The sequence below is a fragment of the Rhamphochromis sp. 'chilingali' genome (genome assembly GCF_963969265.1).
Source record: "Rhamphochromis sp. 'chilingali' genome assembly, chromosome: 16".
NCBI lineage: Eukaryota > Metazoa > Chordata > Actinopteri > Cichliformes > Cichlidae > Rhamphochromis > Rhamphochromis sp. 'chilingali'.
In genome coordinates, this window is record NC_137943.1 from 35,904,558 (window position 1) to 35,922,922 (window position 18,365).

At 41.3% G+C, this 18,365-nt stretch overlaps 2 protein-coding genes across 6 annotated transcripts in view; both read left to right on the plus strand.

The window, feature by feature from the left end:
* LOC308412493 (uncharacterized protein) overlaps window positions 1–18,365 on the plus strand; it is a 199,543-nt gene that overhangs the window by 161,604 nt on the left and 19,574 nt on the right. The gene's annotated exons all lie outside the window — the stretch shown is intronic.
* Window positions 1,641–17,944, plus strand: LOC308412502 (uncharacterized protein). Of its 2 annotated transcripts, none has more exons than XM_080906913.1 (2): window positions 1,641–1,689; window positions 15,543–17,944. In XM_080906913.1, the coding sequence occupies exons 1-2, from the start codon at window positions 1,656–1,658 to the stop codon at window positions 16,541–16,543; spliced, it is 1,035 nt and encodes a 344-aa protein (XP_080763039.1). In that variant the 5' UTR covers window positions 1,641–1,655; the 3' UTR covers window positions 16,544–17,944. The 2 variants fall into 2 exon arrangements, with proteins under 2 accessions (XP_080763039.1, XP_080763038.1); XM_080906912.1 differs by lacking the exon at window positions 1,641–1,689 and adding an exon at window positions 3,986–4,524.

Consider the following 18,365-nt stretch of genomic DNA (forward strand, 5'->3'; position numbering starts at 1 on the left):
TTTGTGGTTGATGTGGATTTGCTGCTCATGTGAATCCTCCCACAGTGTTTCATTAGCAGCTGTAACCACAGTGACTCTGATAAAACAGGAATTAGCAGAATCCATCTGATATGAAGCTGTGCTTTGAATACCACTTCCCTCCTCTTTGAAGAGTAGTCAGATATCTGTGTTCAGGTTTTTGTACAGCCTCTTCTACACTTTGTATCACTGTGTTTGTAGAGCACAGTAGTAGAGAGCTGTGTCTGCCAGGGTTAGGGCTGCTATGGTCAGATTAGTTGATGTAGGTGATGTTTGGGATCCATATCGATTATTGGGAATATATTCACTTGTGCTGCGTTTTGCTCCTTTCCAGAGTATAAACTGAGGAGCCTGAAGGTCAGAATCATGTCTGTACCAATAAAGCCAAGGAGTATCATCACTCGTCTCATAGCTACATGTGAGTTTGACAGATTCTCCTTCTGTTTTAGTGACTTCAGGTTGTTGAGGAGTGATTGAGTCTCCAGCTGTTAGTCCTGGAAAAAGAAAGAAGAAAAGTAGTGAAATGCAGTCTGTATATCTGCTTAATGCAGCAGCTTCAACTAAACTTTAATCCCTGTTCTTAAACTCACCTATAATGTGAGATAGAAGCAAAAAGAGGTGCAGCAACATGTCTTTGGAGTTATTAAAGCCAGACAGACAGCACATGAACAATGTTCTTCCACTGCAGCACAATGACCAACAAATAATGTCATTGGATGAGCTCAACTTCAGTGGGCGGGGCCAGTTTAATAGCTCAGCCAATCAAACAGTTCTGTGCTTCCACAGCAGCTCTGTCTCTGTCTCTGATCTTTACTGCTTCATTTCTCTGTTGTCTTTGTCATCAGTCCAATGACACAAGAATCAGAGGTTTAACAGTGTGTGGCTCCCTCTAGTGGATGTTGTGGAGTATTCTGTTGTCTTTGCTCCAAAGGTTTTTGTACAGAGTTTTGCTGTTTCCTGTCACTGTGGGCTGCAGAGCACAGTAGTACACAGCAGAGTCTGTCACTGCAGCAGAGGAGATCTCCAGATGAAACTGCTGTTTTTCTTTGTCATGTATAAACTTCAGCTTTTCTGTTTGCTTTGAATGTTCTGCCATAACAAGCTGTGGATGTGAACCAGACTTCTGATGGTACCAGAAAAGGTTCTGAACATAACCTGAATATTTGCAGGAGAGAGTCACAGTGCCTCCTTCCAAACTCGTCACTACATCTTTAGATGGTGTCAGTAAATCCTCAGAGGATCCTGAAAACAACAAAGACATATTTCACCATCATGTTTCTGCATCTTTAAACTTAGTTTATAAAAAGTGAATCAATTCAAACAACATCCAGATATTTTCATGTCCATCATCTCCTTTTACATCTCACTCCATCTTTTGATGACTCACCAGTCTGAAAGGAGACTATCATCATCCAAATGAAAAGCAGCAACATGATTTTCTCTTGGACTGAATAAACAATAGAGAGAACACAGCAGCTCTTCAGCTCCTAAATGAAGCCTTTCATGTTCACTGCTGTAGCTCCTCCTCTTGCTGAGCTCTGTTTCCTGTCACTGTTTCCTCATATCTGCAGAGCGCAGAGTCCAACACCCACCAGGAACAAATTCGCTTTCTTTCCAGCTATGTGGATCAAGCTCTTATGCCTTTGCTGGTTGGGGTCAGTGATGAATCAGGTGAGGAGGATTCAAGACTGAGGCGAGAGATAAGAATGTACTCAGCTGCATGAAGAGTACATGAGATTTTCTCAGACACAATTAAATAAAACCTGAGGAAGGTCAAAGGTCGTCACTTGTATGTTTAACTACAAACTTGTGATCTGGAATTCTTTCACTGTTTTTTGCCAGTAGCGTGTTGTTTACCATAAATTAATTCAGAGTCATTCATACCACAGTAACCAGAGATGATAATATATTTGTAAATATATAACTTTCTACAGGACTGAATATAATATCTTTATGTCCGGAGCCTCTGAGGAGTATCCGAGTATTTATAACATTACACAAACATCTCCATCACAGTGTTCATGAAATGCTGAGTTTATCCATCTTCTGGGTGGGCCTACGGAGGAGTTTTGAAGATTTCCCTGTGAGGGAGCTGCTGGTGACCAATTCAATTCAATTCAATTCAATTCAATTTTATTTATATAGCGCCAAATCACAACATAAGTCGCCTCAAGGCGCTTCATAGATACAGAGAAAAAAACCCAACAATCATATGACCCCCTATGAGCAGCACTTTGGTGACAGTGGGAAGGAAAAACTCCCTTTTAACAGGAAGAAACCTCCGGCAGAACCAGGCTCAGGGAGGGGCGGGGCCATCTGCTGCGACCGGTTGGGGTGAGAGAAGGAAGACAGGATAAAGACATGCTGTGGAAGAGAGACAGAGGTTAATAACAGATATGATTCAATGCAGAGAGGTCTGTTAACACATAGTGAGTGAGAAAGGTGACTGGAAAGGAAAAACTCAATGCATCATGGGAATCCCCCGGCAGCCTACGTCTATTGCAGCATAACTAAGGGAGGATTCAGGGTCACCTGGTCCAGCCCTAACTATATGCTTTAGCAAAAAGGAAAGTTTGAAGCCTAATCTTGAAAGTAGAGATAGTGTCTGTCTCCCGAATCCAAACTGGAAGCTGGTTCCACAGAAGAGGGGCCTGAAAACTGAAGGCTCTGCCTCCCATTCTACTTTTAAATACTCTAGGAACAACAAGTAGGCCTGCAGAGCGAGAGCGAAGTGCTCTAATAGGGTGATATGGTACATATTTGTTTAATATGTGCATTGAAGGACATGTCCTGGTCAAAAATGACTCCAAAGTTCCTCACAGCGTTACTGGAGGCCAAGGTAATGCCATCCAGAGTAAGAATCTGCTTAGATACCATATTTCTAGGCTTTTCAGGGCCGAGTACAATAACCTCAGTTTTATCTGAATTAAGAAGCAGAAAGTTAGCGGCCATCCAGGTCTTTATGTCTTTAAGACATTCCTGCAGTTTAACTCATTGGTGTGTGTTATCTGGCTTCATGGACAGATAGAGCTGGGTGTCATCAGCATAGCAGTGTAAATGTATGCTATGTCTTCTAATGATGCTGCCTAAGGGAAGCATGTATAATGTAAACAGAATTGGTCCTAGCACTGAACCCTGTGGAACTCCATAATTAACCTCAGTGTGTGAAGAGGACTCTCCATTTACATGCACAAACTGGAGTCTATTATATAGATATGATACAAACCACTGCAGCGCAGTACCTGTAATACCTACAGCATGTTCTAATCGCTCTAATAGGATATTATGGTCGACAGTATCGAACGCTGCACTGAGGTCTAGCAGGACAAGCACAGAGATGAGTCCACTGTCAGAGGCCATAAGAAGATCATTTGTAACCTTCACTAAAGCTGTTTCTGTGCTGTGATGAGCTCTGAAACCTGACTGAAACTCTTCAAATAAACCATTCCTCTGCAGATGATCTGTTAGCTGTTTGACAACTACTCTTTCAAGGATGTTTGATATGAAAGGAAGGTTGGAGATTGGCCTATAATTAGCTAAGACTGCTGGGTCTAGAGATGGCTTTTTGAGTAAAGGTTTAACTACAGCTAGCTTGAAGGCCTAGCTGAAATTAGAACCAGCACCAGAGGTTCTAATTTAATAAACAATATGCCAAATGTTTAACAACTGAATATAATAAAAATTTATTTGTGGCCAGTCAAACAATAATAATAATTAATAACTTATTCTGGCATTACTTTGTAAGTTTTTAATCAAACTTTATATATTTTGATCAGAAAGCACATTTTTGTTTGTTTGTTCTGAGCTCACCAGATCAAACAGTAACTCTTTTTATAGGGATCATGTTAAAGTTCAATATAAGAAACGTATTCAGATCATTTCAAAACAGAAAGCTTAAAATTCAAATGAGAATATCTGCGATTTTCTTGTTTTCCGTGGATGTAGAAAAAAATTGATTTCAGCTGGAAACTGATTTGAAACAGAGAAATCTTCGACAGCGGAACAGTTAAAGGTAAATGCTCTCTGCCGGAGCAACAACCGTGTGACACCAAGCGGAAATAAAGAAAGGAAAGGCGCGTGTGTGAACAGAGCCGGGAGTGTGGGACCGAAAGAGTCAGCACATCACTGTGGTGTTAGCGGCTTTGCACTGACTCACCGAGCTCTCTGTAATACTTTACATTCATTAATAAGAGAGAGGGGGGGAGGTGCGTTAATCACGTGACACCAGGCGGAAGTAAACAAAGGAAAGGCGCAAATTGCGTTAGCTTTCCAGAGACTGTTGTTGTTGTGTGAGCTGAGTGTGTGAGCTGAGTGTGTGAGCTGCGGCAGCAACGATGCCTTCAGTTCAGTATCTGAGAGAGTTCATCAACGAGCGACTAACTGCTGCTGCTGAACAAATATTCTTGGAGTTTGAAAAAACGATCGTCCAGTACGAGGAAGAGATCGACCGTCAGCGCAGACTGCTGGATATCACCTGGAAACCCCAAATCAAGCTGCACAGGACAGGTGAGTGTCCCTCTGAGGGAGGATCCTGATCACAGCTCTGCGGGACGTTTCTGATTGTGAGGACTTTTTGATGTGAGCTAACAAAGAGCAAACAGAGGACAGGACTGCACGAGTGAAGTTGCCCCCCACCTTCTTCAAATCCAGCAAAAGTGGTATCTAACGTTTGTGCTGCAAACATTTTCGTTTGTGCTGCTTTCATTTTAAAGATATTCAAGAAAATCTCTAGAGGTCATCAGAGGTCAACCAGCTCCCCCACATTAATGGAATCAAACAAATTTGATGTCAAACGTTTGTGCTGCAAAAATGTTTGTTTGTGCCGCTGTCGTTTTAAAGATATTATTATAAGTTTCTAAAGTTCAACCAGCCACTTCCTTTGCTGTAAAAAAACATTGAGAGATATTAACCAGCATTGGATATTTTTTTCTCATGATCACACTCTTAAACCTAGTAATCAAACTGCTATAACTTATTTAAAAACTAGGTTAAATATAGCATTTAAAATAATTAATGCATTCTGTTGGAGAAACAACTTTATTTGCTGGTAACAAAATACAAAACTACGAGAACAACGTGGTTTTGTAGAATGTTTAGCTGATTTAGAGTTTAGAAATGTGTTATCATAGAATGTAGAACTATTGTAGAGACACTGACACTGCCCTTAATATAATAAAGGGCTCATTGTCTTGTGAACTTAGTAGATTGTAGGAGACCCCTCCCCCACTGAGTGGAAATTCCCCAGAGGATGTTTGGGTGGGGGTCTCAACATTTGTAACTGGATAACTGTGATCTGGAAGGGAGATGGGTTTTTATGACCTCTAGGGAGTCACCTACCCCCACAGTGTTTTAACTGTCACGCACACACATCCACACGCACACTCACTCATGTGCACTCACACATACACACAGGTATGCGTACACAATCACACACGAGCACTCATATAGGCACGCGGGAACGCGCACATGTAGGCATTCACAGGTTCGCACACACACAAGTGAAAGTATGTAAACATAGTACTTAGTTTTATGGCACCTTGTAGAGGGTTTAGAAGGGGGGTCACTGATACAAAACTGCATGTAACAGACAAAGGAGTTGAGATCTGCAGAGAAAGTCCGGGGTCCTGTACATCTCCCTTCTAGAAGGTGTAATCAATAAGTGTGTATTAATAAAAGTGTTGTTAATTGACTACTGAGTCCCGGTGTTCTTTCTGGAGTCCTGATGAATATACGAACCGGGGTAAAACTGATTTTATAACAGTTTGTATGTTTCCTGTTAGAAAAGGTAAATACATGGAACTGTCTGAGCCTCACAAGTCTAATACAATAACTGAAAAATAACAGCTATTTCCATCATCTAACTCACAAACTAGAAAAGGACTTTCTTTCATGAAATCTTGCCATCATTCCTTTGTGTAGAGCACAGCGTGCGGACATGCGCTGGTGTTTTCAGATGCTATGGTTACATCCTTCCTTAGGTCATCATACATCTCCCAGATGTACGGGGTCCTGTTACAGAATGTCATATAATGCCCGAGTGTTTCTGGTGTTGGGCCCTCCTGAAATGTAATGACTGCTTTCAGTGTGAATTTCTCTCCTTGAAGTAGCAGAGTGGATGGGAATTCAGTAAGCAAAAACCTTTTTGGACTGTGAAAACTGTGCTCCAGAGTTTCTGTAGAGCCTTTTCCAAGGTCTGTGTCAATCCATACAAGCTCTCTCAGGGTGAAACTGTGACAAACAGTCCCTGTGCAAAGTTGCTTTCCTGATGAATCTGTTTTAAATGCTGTTGGAGATGCATCAGGACTTTCGATTGGTCTTAGGCATGGCGATGCTGGAAGGTTGAGCCCTTGTTCAACAGCAGACTGAAGGTGAGCTATGCCAGAAGCTGACAGATCAATGGAAACAAAAGGGATTTGCCTTGTGTTTGGTGTGTAAAGTTTGCAGTACTGGGAGGAACACTGTCTTGTGAAGTGAACACTTGGATTTTCCGTCATTGTTTTTTGAATTACTGTGGACACATGGCGCTGTGCATCAACACGATGAACAGCAGTCTTCAACTGAACAGGGCAGAATATTGAGCTCAGCACCTCTGCCCTCAATGAATAGGCATGTTGAGTGACACCCTTTGAAGCAAGGGATTTCACAAGCTGGAATACTTTGTTCTCCTCTGAACTATTCAACATGTTTGTTTTTTTGGGGGGGGTTTTGTGTCCCGTTTGGATCTTTAGCATCAGAATTGTTGTCTTAAGGCCAAGAAAGATGCCAAGTGGATTTATTTTACCAAGTGGATCATCATGGCCTTGCCATATTGGTCCATTTGATTGACCTTTATTATAATTATGAATTTATTTTATTTTCAGTTGCTACAAACGGGACAGACATGACTGGGGGATAGGACAGGGAGAGAGAATGAAAGAAAGAGAGGGAGAGAAAGAAAACCAAAGGGGAGAAGAGACGGTGAGAAGGGGGGGAAGAAAGAAAGAAACAAAACACCTGGGTCACCTGTATGGAGAAAAAAAACAGAAGAGAAAGCAAACAACAAAGAGCAACATAATAAAAAAAACAGCACCATCACAATAAACTAGCTGGCAGTAGATATCAGTAGATACTAAATAATAAACGATATTGTGCAGCACGCAAGATAGACAGCGCACAATGTGCTTTGAGGCAGCAGCCAAGAAAGCTGTAGTCCGCGTCTGTGAATACCCGTGTGTGCACCTGTGTGGATCAGCATGCTTGCATTCCAAAGGTTTCTCCATGTAACGATCTGCTAGGGAGTGTGGGGGGGCCACAGCCCCGTCCTCCAGGGTGTGAAGCAGGTATGGAGGAGATCAAAACTCCAGACATCCAGAGGCCCCCAGAACACAAGAGACCAAGGAAGACCAACAGAGGGGCAGCCGCGCCACTGTCCCAGTAAGAGCTGAGGAGAGTCTCAGACTCCCCTCCCTCTCCCCTCCAGAGAGGAGTTAAACAGTCTGATGGCGTGTGGGACAAAGGAGTTTTTAAGTCTGTTAGTTCTTGTCTTGGGGAGAAGCAACCTGTCACTGAACAGACTCTTCTGGTTGTTTATGGCCGTGTGCAGAGGATGCCCAGCATTGTCCATAATGTCCAGCAGTTTCTTTAATGTCCTTTTCTCTGCCACTGTCACCAGAGTGTCCAGCTTCATGCCGACCACAGAGCTAGCCTTCCTGATCAGTTTGCTGATCAGGAAGGCTAGGAACTGCAAGGCCTCTCCAGTTTTCCAAAGCTGCTGTTTCTTCAATGTCCATGTCTGTGTCAATTTTGGGCTCCTGAGAGGGGTTATCATCCACTTCCTGCTCCACAAAGGCTTTGTGTGGATCCTGACGCTTCACTGTACCATCCTGTCTGGCAACCTCTGCTTCTTTTCGTATTTGTGTTGCAGAACAGATCTGCATGTTTCCTTCAATGAAACCAAGATGTCGTGCAGTGAATTTATCTATCCTTATAGGGAGATTTTCATGCTTGAACAGACCATGTTTAATGTTCTTGAACTCTGCTTCAACATTAGCTGAAGTTATCTAATGTCTTCTTCTTCCTTGTCATCAGAAACAGACATAGTCTCATCTGCAATCTTTCTTTTCAGATTTGCTTTGGACACTTCTGACATAAGGGGGATTTTTTTCCGAAGCAAGACACCAAAGCATTCATTAATGTAGCTTCAAATCTGAATGATGTGTTAAAGCCTTAACTAAAGCACCAAGTAAAGCTAAGGAGAAATCACAGATGGCCTCCTTTGGGATTGGTGCTCCAGCACGAATCCATTCCAATAACCATCTTGTGATTGCCTGGACATCATGTCTCTCTGACAACATTTGCACCACTGGGACGTGAGAGTTGTCCCTTCCTGTTAACACACCTTGATACAGGAAGATGTTTCCAGACAAACCATTAGGCCTGAGAAGCTTTTTTACAGCTGAGCCAGTCGCATCAAAGGCGACTAGGGTGCTTTGCAGTCTTGTACAGCATTTGAGTTTGACTCCAGTAGTGACAGAAGAACTTGTCTAATCCAATGTCCCAAATGCTTCCACTGGGAGGGGAACTGTATTTTAATGAGTGGAGAGACAGTATTGGGTTTTTATGAGCAACTTCTAGTTGATTTTGTTCGTGTTTGTCTTTGCGCAGAGTTGTCAAATTTGGTAGATGGCTTGGCTCTGGATCACCAAAGTCCATCAGCTTTGCTGCCTCTGATGCTCTCCACACATGGGGCTGCAGTCTGCCTTCACCAAGTTCTTTTGTTACTTGTGCCCTCAGACTTCCGGGCATGGCTCTCTTAGAAAAGCCAGTGTGCATGGATTCATCCGTGTTTGCCATTACACACTTCAGCACCATTGGGCAGTGATTTTCAGGTTCCTTTTCACATGTAATGTACAGCTGGCCAGCTTCCCTTTTCTTGAAAGTATTCTTTTTGTATGTGACTTTATGTGGAATCATATGTATCCACATATCATATGTATCCACATATCATATGTATCCAAATGGGAGCTCCACAGTCTTGCAGTCTTTGTTTTGAAAAGGAGAGCTGCTTTGTTCAAAATCATTATCATTGTCACTGCTGTCTGTGTCAGTCTCTCTTCGTCACTGTAATCCAGAGCAGCCCATACATTGTCTGTTTAATTTAACAAAAGTGTAAAGAGCTTTTGGTGTCATCTTTTTGCCAAGTTGTTTGCATAGATTTTGCTATATGTCACTTGGAGTTGAAACTTTTCCATTTTTTTTTATGACTGCTTCTTTAGAAGCACGAAGGACTTCAAATACTGCAGTTTTGTCCACCACTGATTTCTTTGGCATCTGTCAAGCAAAAATGACAAATGTGATATATTACTGCCATAATTTGGTTATAACTTTAGTTCTACATCTTTAAGTGGACATAAAATTACTTACTTTGATACACTGTTTTGACGTAGTGAATTGAAGTGTTGATTAGGGCTGGGCCATATTATACCGTTCACGGTAATACCGGTATAATGTTAGGCAACGATAGGAAAATGAAATATCGCGATAGAATATGAGTAAAACACGCATGCGCAGTGCCTTTGTTTTCATACGCACATGGCCGATTGTTGAGTGAAACAGATGAACCAGAATTGGTTTGTAAAAATGGTGCAACTTGGTGTTTGTCCGTCAGATACACGACAAAGCACATTTTTTTGCAGAACATGCAAGCGGCCGTCGTTATTGTCGGACTAAGATGCTCTTAAATCTGGGAGTAATCTGGGTCCTAAACTCCGTACGCTTCAGGTTAAACGAACACTGCAGCATCACTGAGAGTTAAAAACTGTCTAAATTCTTTCATCTTGCCATCGCCAGTGTGTGAATGTGTGTGTGAATGGGTGAATGACTGAATGTAGTGTAAAGCGCTTTGGGGTCCTATGGACTAGAAAAGCGCTATACAAATGCAGGCCATTTACCATTTATCTTTAATAAAACGATCAGCATTGCTGCTTTACCAGGTGTAACTATGAAGTTTAACTTCCAGGCATCCATGAAAACAAAATTTATTACATTTAACGGAGTTAGAAGTTAGCAGGAAGCTAGCGGAAGTTAGCTCGCTAGTTTTGCTAGTTACCTAAGCATGATATAGCATGTTCTGACTGAGAGATTTCTGAAAAAATTCAAACGTACAGCTCTGCTATCACTTCCAACATAAATGAAGACAGGAAACTAAACAGCAGTGACGTTTGTAGGGTTACTGAAGTTGGGCTAGCTGGTATATAATGATGTGCTACGTGATCGTTAGCGACACAGCTATGTTAGCATAACATAAACAGTGAAGCTGGAGGACGAACACTAACACTTTTCCACTTATAAAAGTTAACGTTAAAGTTCCTGATGGTTAGAGACAAATGCAATCGCATGGCAGGATGCTGTAAACGGACCAAACTTCAGTCAGGAGAACAACTGAGATAATCCATCCACAATACGAGGTTAGTCATTAATATACTGCAACAACATGGGAATAGAGCAGCTGCTAGAGAATTCAACATTAATGAATCAATGGTACAGAAGTGGAGGAAGCAAGAAGAATGAGTTTGATAAAGTTTGATTTATCTGACTGCTTTGTTTCGCTTAATGTGCCTTATAATCCCGTGCACCTTATGGTCCGAAAAATACGTACTGCACACTGCAGTTTAATGTTGCAAAGCACCTCTTTTTAACTTCAGTGGATATTATACATGGTTATGCTCAGGATGTGTCAGCCCATTTCTACTGGAAATGCCTTTTGGTTAAACTTTCAGCAAGGAATTTGCATTTGCACTGTTACATTTTTATAAAGCTTTAATGTACATAAAAACCAGCTTCTTGTTTAAGTGAAAATAAATGGAAGGTTGTCTTTTTGCACTAGTAATGTTGTGGAGTTGTATTTTGTCTCGCATCAATTATATTGTCAGTTATATCGTTATCGCAAATTTTCAAATATATATCGTGATAAATATTTTTGGCCATATCGCCCTGCTCTAGTGTTGATGATTGCTGTTGCTCATGGAAGCTATCTTAAAAATGCAAATGAGAGAGCTAGCACATGTTTTCTTCAACTCTTGTTTTTTTTCTCTCAGAAGTAGAATGTGTGTGATAGCGCCCCCTGGTGATCACAAACCGAACACAGGTCGCTATGTTTGCTTTTTTGGCAGAGTTGTACCAGTTTATCCTTAACAAGATCTAGTTCAAAATTCATTTGATCGGCATAAAAATGAATTTAGTCAATGTTCATAGCTCATCATCAAAATACTTGTAGATAAATCCAGGCTCTGAGATAAATCTGTGTCAATGCCACATGTGTTTAATAGCCCACTCATTTAATAGCCCTTTGTGACCATGGCTACAGAAGTTTGACTCTTGCAAAAATATATAGTTTGGCCCTTTCAGGTAACATTGACAGTTACCTGAGATTCACAGTTCTGCAGGCTGTTTGGAGCCTTTGAGCTCACATTTGCTGAATCACTGAAGTGCACTCCTGTGTATGTTAATTTTATACAACTTGCTCATGACAGCCCACATACAAATGACAGCACTTTTGTTAATATTAGCATTTGAATTAAAAGCTACAGTTCACATATTATTAGGTTAACGTAGAGCTGGGCGATAGAACGATAACGATATGTATCGCGATATAACTTTTACTCGATAGAGAAATTAAGCTATTGCAATAGACCTCGCCGCTCTTGTCCTCTTAAAAAAAAAAAAAAAAGGTCAGCCAATCCAAATTAAGTAGCGCAGAGCCGAACCAATCACAGCCGCAGCGTCACGTCGCGTGACTTGTTACGTACAGCACAAGTGCCAAGCTGCACGTGTGTTTGTTTGGGAAGCAGCCAGCGGGTAATGGAGGAAATGAGTGTGCCGACTAGAAAAATCAACCGAGCGTGACCGAAGAGAAAACAGATGATGGTTCCAACGCCGGAGAGATTGTCGAACGGAAGAGCCATAGAAGTTCCGTAGTGTGAAGGTATTTCGGCTATTTCAAGTCTGACAAAAACAGAGTAGCGTGCACTGTAAATTGTGCCGAAAGCAAGTCTGGAAATACAATAAACTGGTGCATGCGTCACACTGTGCGCCACGTTATTGTTTCGGTGAAATGAATTTCTACAATACTGTTAATTCTACTCTCTGCAGTGTTTAAATGCTTACATATACACACAGTTACTGTCCCTCCACACATACGACTCGGTTCTGCTTCTATGCCCCAGCTTTGTTTACTTTTTCCCACCGAGGCTTCTAGACTTCTGATTGGCCAACATTTCTGCACGGTTAGGAATCTAGCGCCACCTGCTGCTTTGGCATGTTCATAGCAGCGTTTTCCTTCATTTCTGCCTTTATGTGTGGACGGGATTATTTTTTAAAACGAAAACGGAAAATCTCCGTTTTATACCCGTGTACGTGTGGACGTAGCCTCAGTCTCTGACTGGAAGCGCTAATTCGTCATTCGGCTTTTGTCAGACTAAAGTAACTGTTAAAACTGTTTGAAAAGCTCAGCTATACAACAAGGAGAGATTGAGAATTTCCTTTTAGTTCTCAGTTTATTTGATATTGACAAAAGTTAGTCAGTTTTGTCTGTTTAGTATTTAGTATTTATTTATTTATTGTCATTGTCAAGAACAATGAAATTGCGTTTGGGGCTTCCATACAACCCAAAAAAAAGAAGAAAATAATAAATACCCCTTAAAACCCAAGTGTACATATTTAACCCAGTGTGACTCCAATGCAATAAGACAATCCTTAGCAATAATGTTCGTAGAAATTCAGACAATTCAGACAATTCTGTAAAACAAACTGTAAAACAAACTAAGATTTATTTTTAGAATTAATATTTTGTTTCTAAGTGGAATTGACAATTTAGTCTGTTTCGTTTGTTCTATTTTGAAACTTAAACGCTTTAGCGGCTGCCTTTTGTGTAGTTTGCAATATTTGCCTTTATCTATCTGAAAAAGTCTCATGTTCCTTAAGTACATCTACCCTGTTGAACTTATTATGGGAAATAAATATTTAAATAAAAACAAGCTGCTGATTATTTCACATTTTACTTGTGAGCAACGGCACATTTAAATCTTACAAATATAGTTATTTGGCTTATATCGTGATAGATATCGTTATCGCCTGAAATGAAAAAAACATATCGTGATATGAAAAAATCTCATATCGCCCAGCTCTGGGTTAATGTTTTAACAACCATTAGCATTTTAGCATATACCCTGCTGGTAGCACACTAGATGGAGTAAGGTAATGTTAAGAAACATGGTAGTCAGTGATCCACAACCAGCTTATTGGCTCAAAACACCTTATCTAATTATAAACTGATACGCACCTACGGGCATGCCCCTTTAAATTTCTTCATAAATGTTATTTGATGTTATTATTACGGCAGCACGGTGGTTAGCACTGTTGCACAGCAAGAAGGTCCTGAGTTCAATTCCACGATCAGGCCAGGGTCTTTCTGTGTGGAGTTTGCATGTTCTCCCCGTGTTTGCGTGGGTTCTCTCCGGGTTCTCTCCAAAGACATGCAGCTTGTGGTGATAGGTTAATTGGTTAATCCAAATTGCCCATAGGTGTGAATGTGAGTGCGACTGGTTGTCTGTCCCTGTGTGTTGGCCCTGCGACAGACTGGCCACCTGTCCAGGATGTACCCCGCCTCTCGCCCTATGACAGCTGGGATAGATTCCAGCGCCCCCTGCGACCCTTAAAAGGATAAGTGGAAGCGAATGGATGGATGGATGGAATTTTATTAATATCTTTAAAATGAAAGCGGCACAAACAAAAAATTTGCAGCACAAACGTAGCACCAACCTGTGACATCAACTTTTGTTTGATTTGGGTGATGTGGGGGGCTGGCTGACCTTTTGACGTTTGCATTTTCATTAATATCTTTAAAACAGAGGCAGCACAAACGACAATTTTAGCAGCACAAACGTTTGACACCACTTTTGTTGGATTTGAAGAAGGTGGGGGGCAACTTCACTGACAGGACTGCACCGTGCTCCATTCAAACAGCAGGCACTAAAATCAGCCTGGATTTGAGTTTTCTTTATGTAAGTAACAGCATAAAGTTAGAACTGTGAAAGTATCGCTTTAAAAGAAAGTGTAATGTAAAATACCCTCATGTATGAATGCATTAAGATGCAGATGCAGATACAGCAATAGAAGTCCTCCTGTGGGTCTCCAATAATATGAACGCATCAGTGTCATTTCAGGCAGCTCATGGTCATTTTCATCACAGACATTCTGCTGATTGTGTCCTCAGTTCTCAGTGGCTTGGTTTGTTCAGACTCAGTGTGACTTAGCGTTGCACTTAAGTGCATCATATAGGTTGTTGCTTAGTTACAAGGCATCAACTCCGTTGCCTTTCTTTATCCCATCCATAAACAGAGACCAGTACTTGCTGAGTGTTTGTGTCGTGCGCTTGATTAGATGTAGGAAACATAAAACAGGTTTTCATCTTCAGATGTTTGAGCACTGAGGATGCAGCCTGGTCACGTACAGGTAGATCCACCCTCTCAGTGTCAGGGCCTTCGTGCATCAGTATAAAACAGACACAATGGCTGTATCCCAATTCAGGGTCTGCAGCCTTAAAGGCCGCATTTTTTATCGCTACTGCTGTTCAAAATCCCATAAGGCTGGCTGACATGATAGACGATGGGCAGGGCTGTGAGTACTCAGACTGTGTTTTGATAAGATCTTGGAGAAGAACAACGGGAATTGAGATAATTGGTGACCAGTGACGGACATTAGACCAACTGTAAAAATTGGATGCAGTTGTTCGCACTAAACCCAAACATTCACCATCTTCACTCATGCAGCTATCCCACTGGCGCCAAGGTCGAAGCTGACTGGAACAACAAATTGTTCCCATGATTACAGGATTGTTGTCAGAACTCTTTGTCCCTCCTTCAAGGCCACCTGCGTCCACTGGAGACTGTTGACCTTTGCTTAACCGGGCGTGGTGACACTTTCTCTCAGCTGAACACGGGATACACATGCACACGCACGAAACATGTACACTGATACTGATGCGCCCTCACTATCACCCTCCTTCCCCTGAATCCAACGCCTCCCATCCAATGTGGACGGATCAGCTGGAGGCGCAGGCGAAGATTGTCCCAGATCAGCTGTACACACTGGAATACTCTCCCATGTTGCTTGTCTGTGTTTTATTGTGTTATGGTGTGCTGATATTCCTGTATTATCCTTTTGTGTTACACATTTCACTGTTGTTTTTTTGTTTTTTGTTTTTTTTTTCCTCACTACCTAGCCTGACCATCCCCAATGTGATGTTTGTATTGTATGTACTCTCTCTCTCTCTCTGTCTCTCTCTGTCTCTCTCTGTCTCTCTCTGTCTCTCTCTGTCTCTCTCTCTCTGTGTCTCTCTCTGTCTCTCTGTCTCTCTCTGTCTGTCTCTCTCTGTCTGTCTCTCTCTGTCTGTCTCTCTCTGTCTCTGTCTCTCTCTGTCTCTGTCTCTCTCTGTCTCTGTCTCTGTCTCTCATAATCTCATTAGTTGTCTTTTTTTTCCCCTCCAGACGTCCCACAGCAGCCTGTCTGTAAGGAGGAGGAGGTTCTCCTTGAGCTGCAGCTCTGTGACCAGGAGGAACCAGAACCTCCACAGATTAAAGAGGAGCAGGAGGAACTGTGCAGCAGTCAGGAGGGAGAGCAGCTGGGACTGAAGGAGGAGACGGATACCTTCATGGTGACTGCTGCTGAGGAAGGAGAGCACAGTGAACCAGATAATGATCGTCTCATCACTAATAACGCCCCTCTTGCTGAGAGCCAAGATCAGGGAAGAAGCAGGAGTGCAGATCCAGGATCAACGAGAAATCCAAACAGAAGTAAAACTGCAGAAAGCTCTCGTTCGTGCAAAAATCTCTGTAAGACTTGTGGTAAAATGTTTTCTAGGCCATCAGAACTTAGAAGGCATACACAGATCCACACAGGTGAGAAGCCATATTCCTGTAAAACATGTGGGAAAAAGTTTCGTCAAACTGGTCATTTGACCGTCCACATGAGAATTCACACAGGTGAGAAGCCGTATTCTTGTGAAACATGTGGGAAGAGTTTTCTTTCAACAGATCATTTAAATATCCACATGAGATCTCACACAGGCGAGAAACCATATCCTTGTCAAACATGTAGTAAACAGTTTTCTACGTCATCGTCACTTAAAGAACACGCAAGGCTCCACACAGGCGAGAAACCATATCCTTGTCAAACATGTAGTAAACAGTTTTCTACGTCATCGTCACTTAAACAACACACACGACTTCACTCAGGTGAGAAGCCGTACTCTTGTCAAACATGCGGTAAAAGGTTTCCCAGGTCATCGTCACTTAAACAACATGTGTGGCTCCACTCAGGTGAGAAGCCGTACTCTTGCAAAACATGCGGGAAAGGTTTTTATCACAATAAAAGTTTGTCTTTCCACATAAGAACTCACACAGTTGAGAGGTCACATGTTGGTAACACCTCCAGTAAAAAGTTTTCAAATTCAACATCACTTAAAAAACACACAAATTCATTCAGGTAAATAGCTGCATTCCTGCAAAGCGTGGGGAAAGTTGAAATCCTCATTTGACTGGCCACGTAAATGTTGAACATCAGCTGTTTCCTCCTGCTGAGAGCTCACACAGGTGAGAAGCTGTAGTCTTAACATATTTTTAGAAAAGGTCAAATATTTGGAGCTAAGTTTGACACAAATGTACAAATTCATGCTGGTTCAAATGTTTTTGCTTTTGGCTTGAAAACCTATTCAGACAATGATCGTTTGACTGTATTACATGTCGCAATGTGTGAACTAAATCTGATGATACCTATCATGTTGAAGCTTTTTCATTCGTCAGGGAAAATATGATAAATCTTTTTTTTGAAATTGATGGCAGCACCAGGTCTCAAAAAAGGTTTGATAGAGGATTCTAGAGGCTCAGCAGTCCCCCGGCTCTTTGTTGTGTTTTTGATTTTCTGATGCTCCAGAGGTTTCAATTTGTCTTTGATTAGTCAACGATTATTTCAATAAATCTTGTCTCCGCTTCCTGTGGGAAGACTTCCTGTTCTAGGCTTTAGTACCTCACCTGCTCAGGTCTGCCCACCTGTGAGTATCACCCTCTCGTCTCGTCCCACAGAAAATTAAAACAATGACCCAGGAGACATGAATTTGAAAATAATGTATTTTTAACATCAATACTTAAATATTTAGTCCTATTTTACTCAATAAGACTGTCCAAATAAAAATGAAATAAATACAAATATTAAGTAATATGAATTAAATTCTAGTAGTATTTGAACCAAAAATTCAGCTTTAAAGTAAATAAAAAAGATTTTGTTTTCCAGTCCAAAATAACAAGTTTCCAAAGTTTACAGATGATGCTGTTTTGCTGTTCCACTGCATTCTTCGTCAGTGTTGAGTGCAGTCTTGGCAGACAACATAGGTGATACTGCCCCCACAGCTTCCTGTAGTGTGTTTTAGTTTAAATAAAAACAAAAAAAACATTTATGTGGTTTTAAGATGTGACAAGAAATTTCTATGTCGTGTGATCGATTATGTCGACGAATCATTGTAGCCCTACAAATGAACCTTACAGTTTTCAAAATGCTCCTCCACCTGTTTTCTTTAGCACCACTTAATTCTCCAGCCTTTGTTGTTCCATCGTGAAACATGTCGCTGCATTAAAGTCAAAACAAGTTCATAGTTTTCTTATAATTGTAGTTTTTTCCACATTTTGTTTTTTCTGTCCTATTTTGAATAAAACGTGTTTCTGAGATGTGCATTCTGTTTTTATTTCCATTTTACACAAAGTCCCAACTTTTTTGGAATTGGGTTTGTATAACTGCTGAAGGACAACATTCAATTGTTGAGAACATGGTTCGATCCTGGATTGTAGTCCAGGAAAAGACAAACAGTTTCCTCTGTGTCTGCCTTAGTGTCCTGAGATAAAATCATGCAGTGAATTTAGTTTTTCCTTTATATTGCTGTAATAAAAGTTTGTTTACTTATAATTTTGTATTTTTTATGTCTTCGTGTCTGAACGTTCCTGCAGTTGGTTTGTGGTTGATGTGGATTTGCTGCTCATGTGAATCCTCCCACAGTGTTTCATTAGCAGCTGTAACCACAGTGACTCTGATAAAACAGGAATTAGCAGAATCCATCTGATATGAAGCTGTGCTTTGAATACCACTTCCCTCCTCTTTGAAGAGTAGTCAGATATCTGTGTTCAGGTTTTTGTACAGCCTCTTCTACACTTTGTATCACTGTGTTTGTAGAGCACAGTAGTAGAGAGCTGTGTCTGCCAGGGTTAGGGCTGCTATGGTCAGATTAGTTGTTGTAGGTGAGGTTTCTGATTTATATCGATTAT

Coding starts and splice junctions, on each gene's coding strand:
- LOC308412502 (XM_080906912.1), top strand. CDS start 4,353: ATGCCTTCAGTTCAGTATCTGAGAGAGTTCATCAACGAGCGACTAACT. Junction 4,525..15,542: donor AATCAAGCTGCACAGGACAG/GTGAGTGTCCCT, acceptor TTTCCCCTCCAG/ACGTCCCACAGCAGCCTGTC.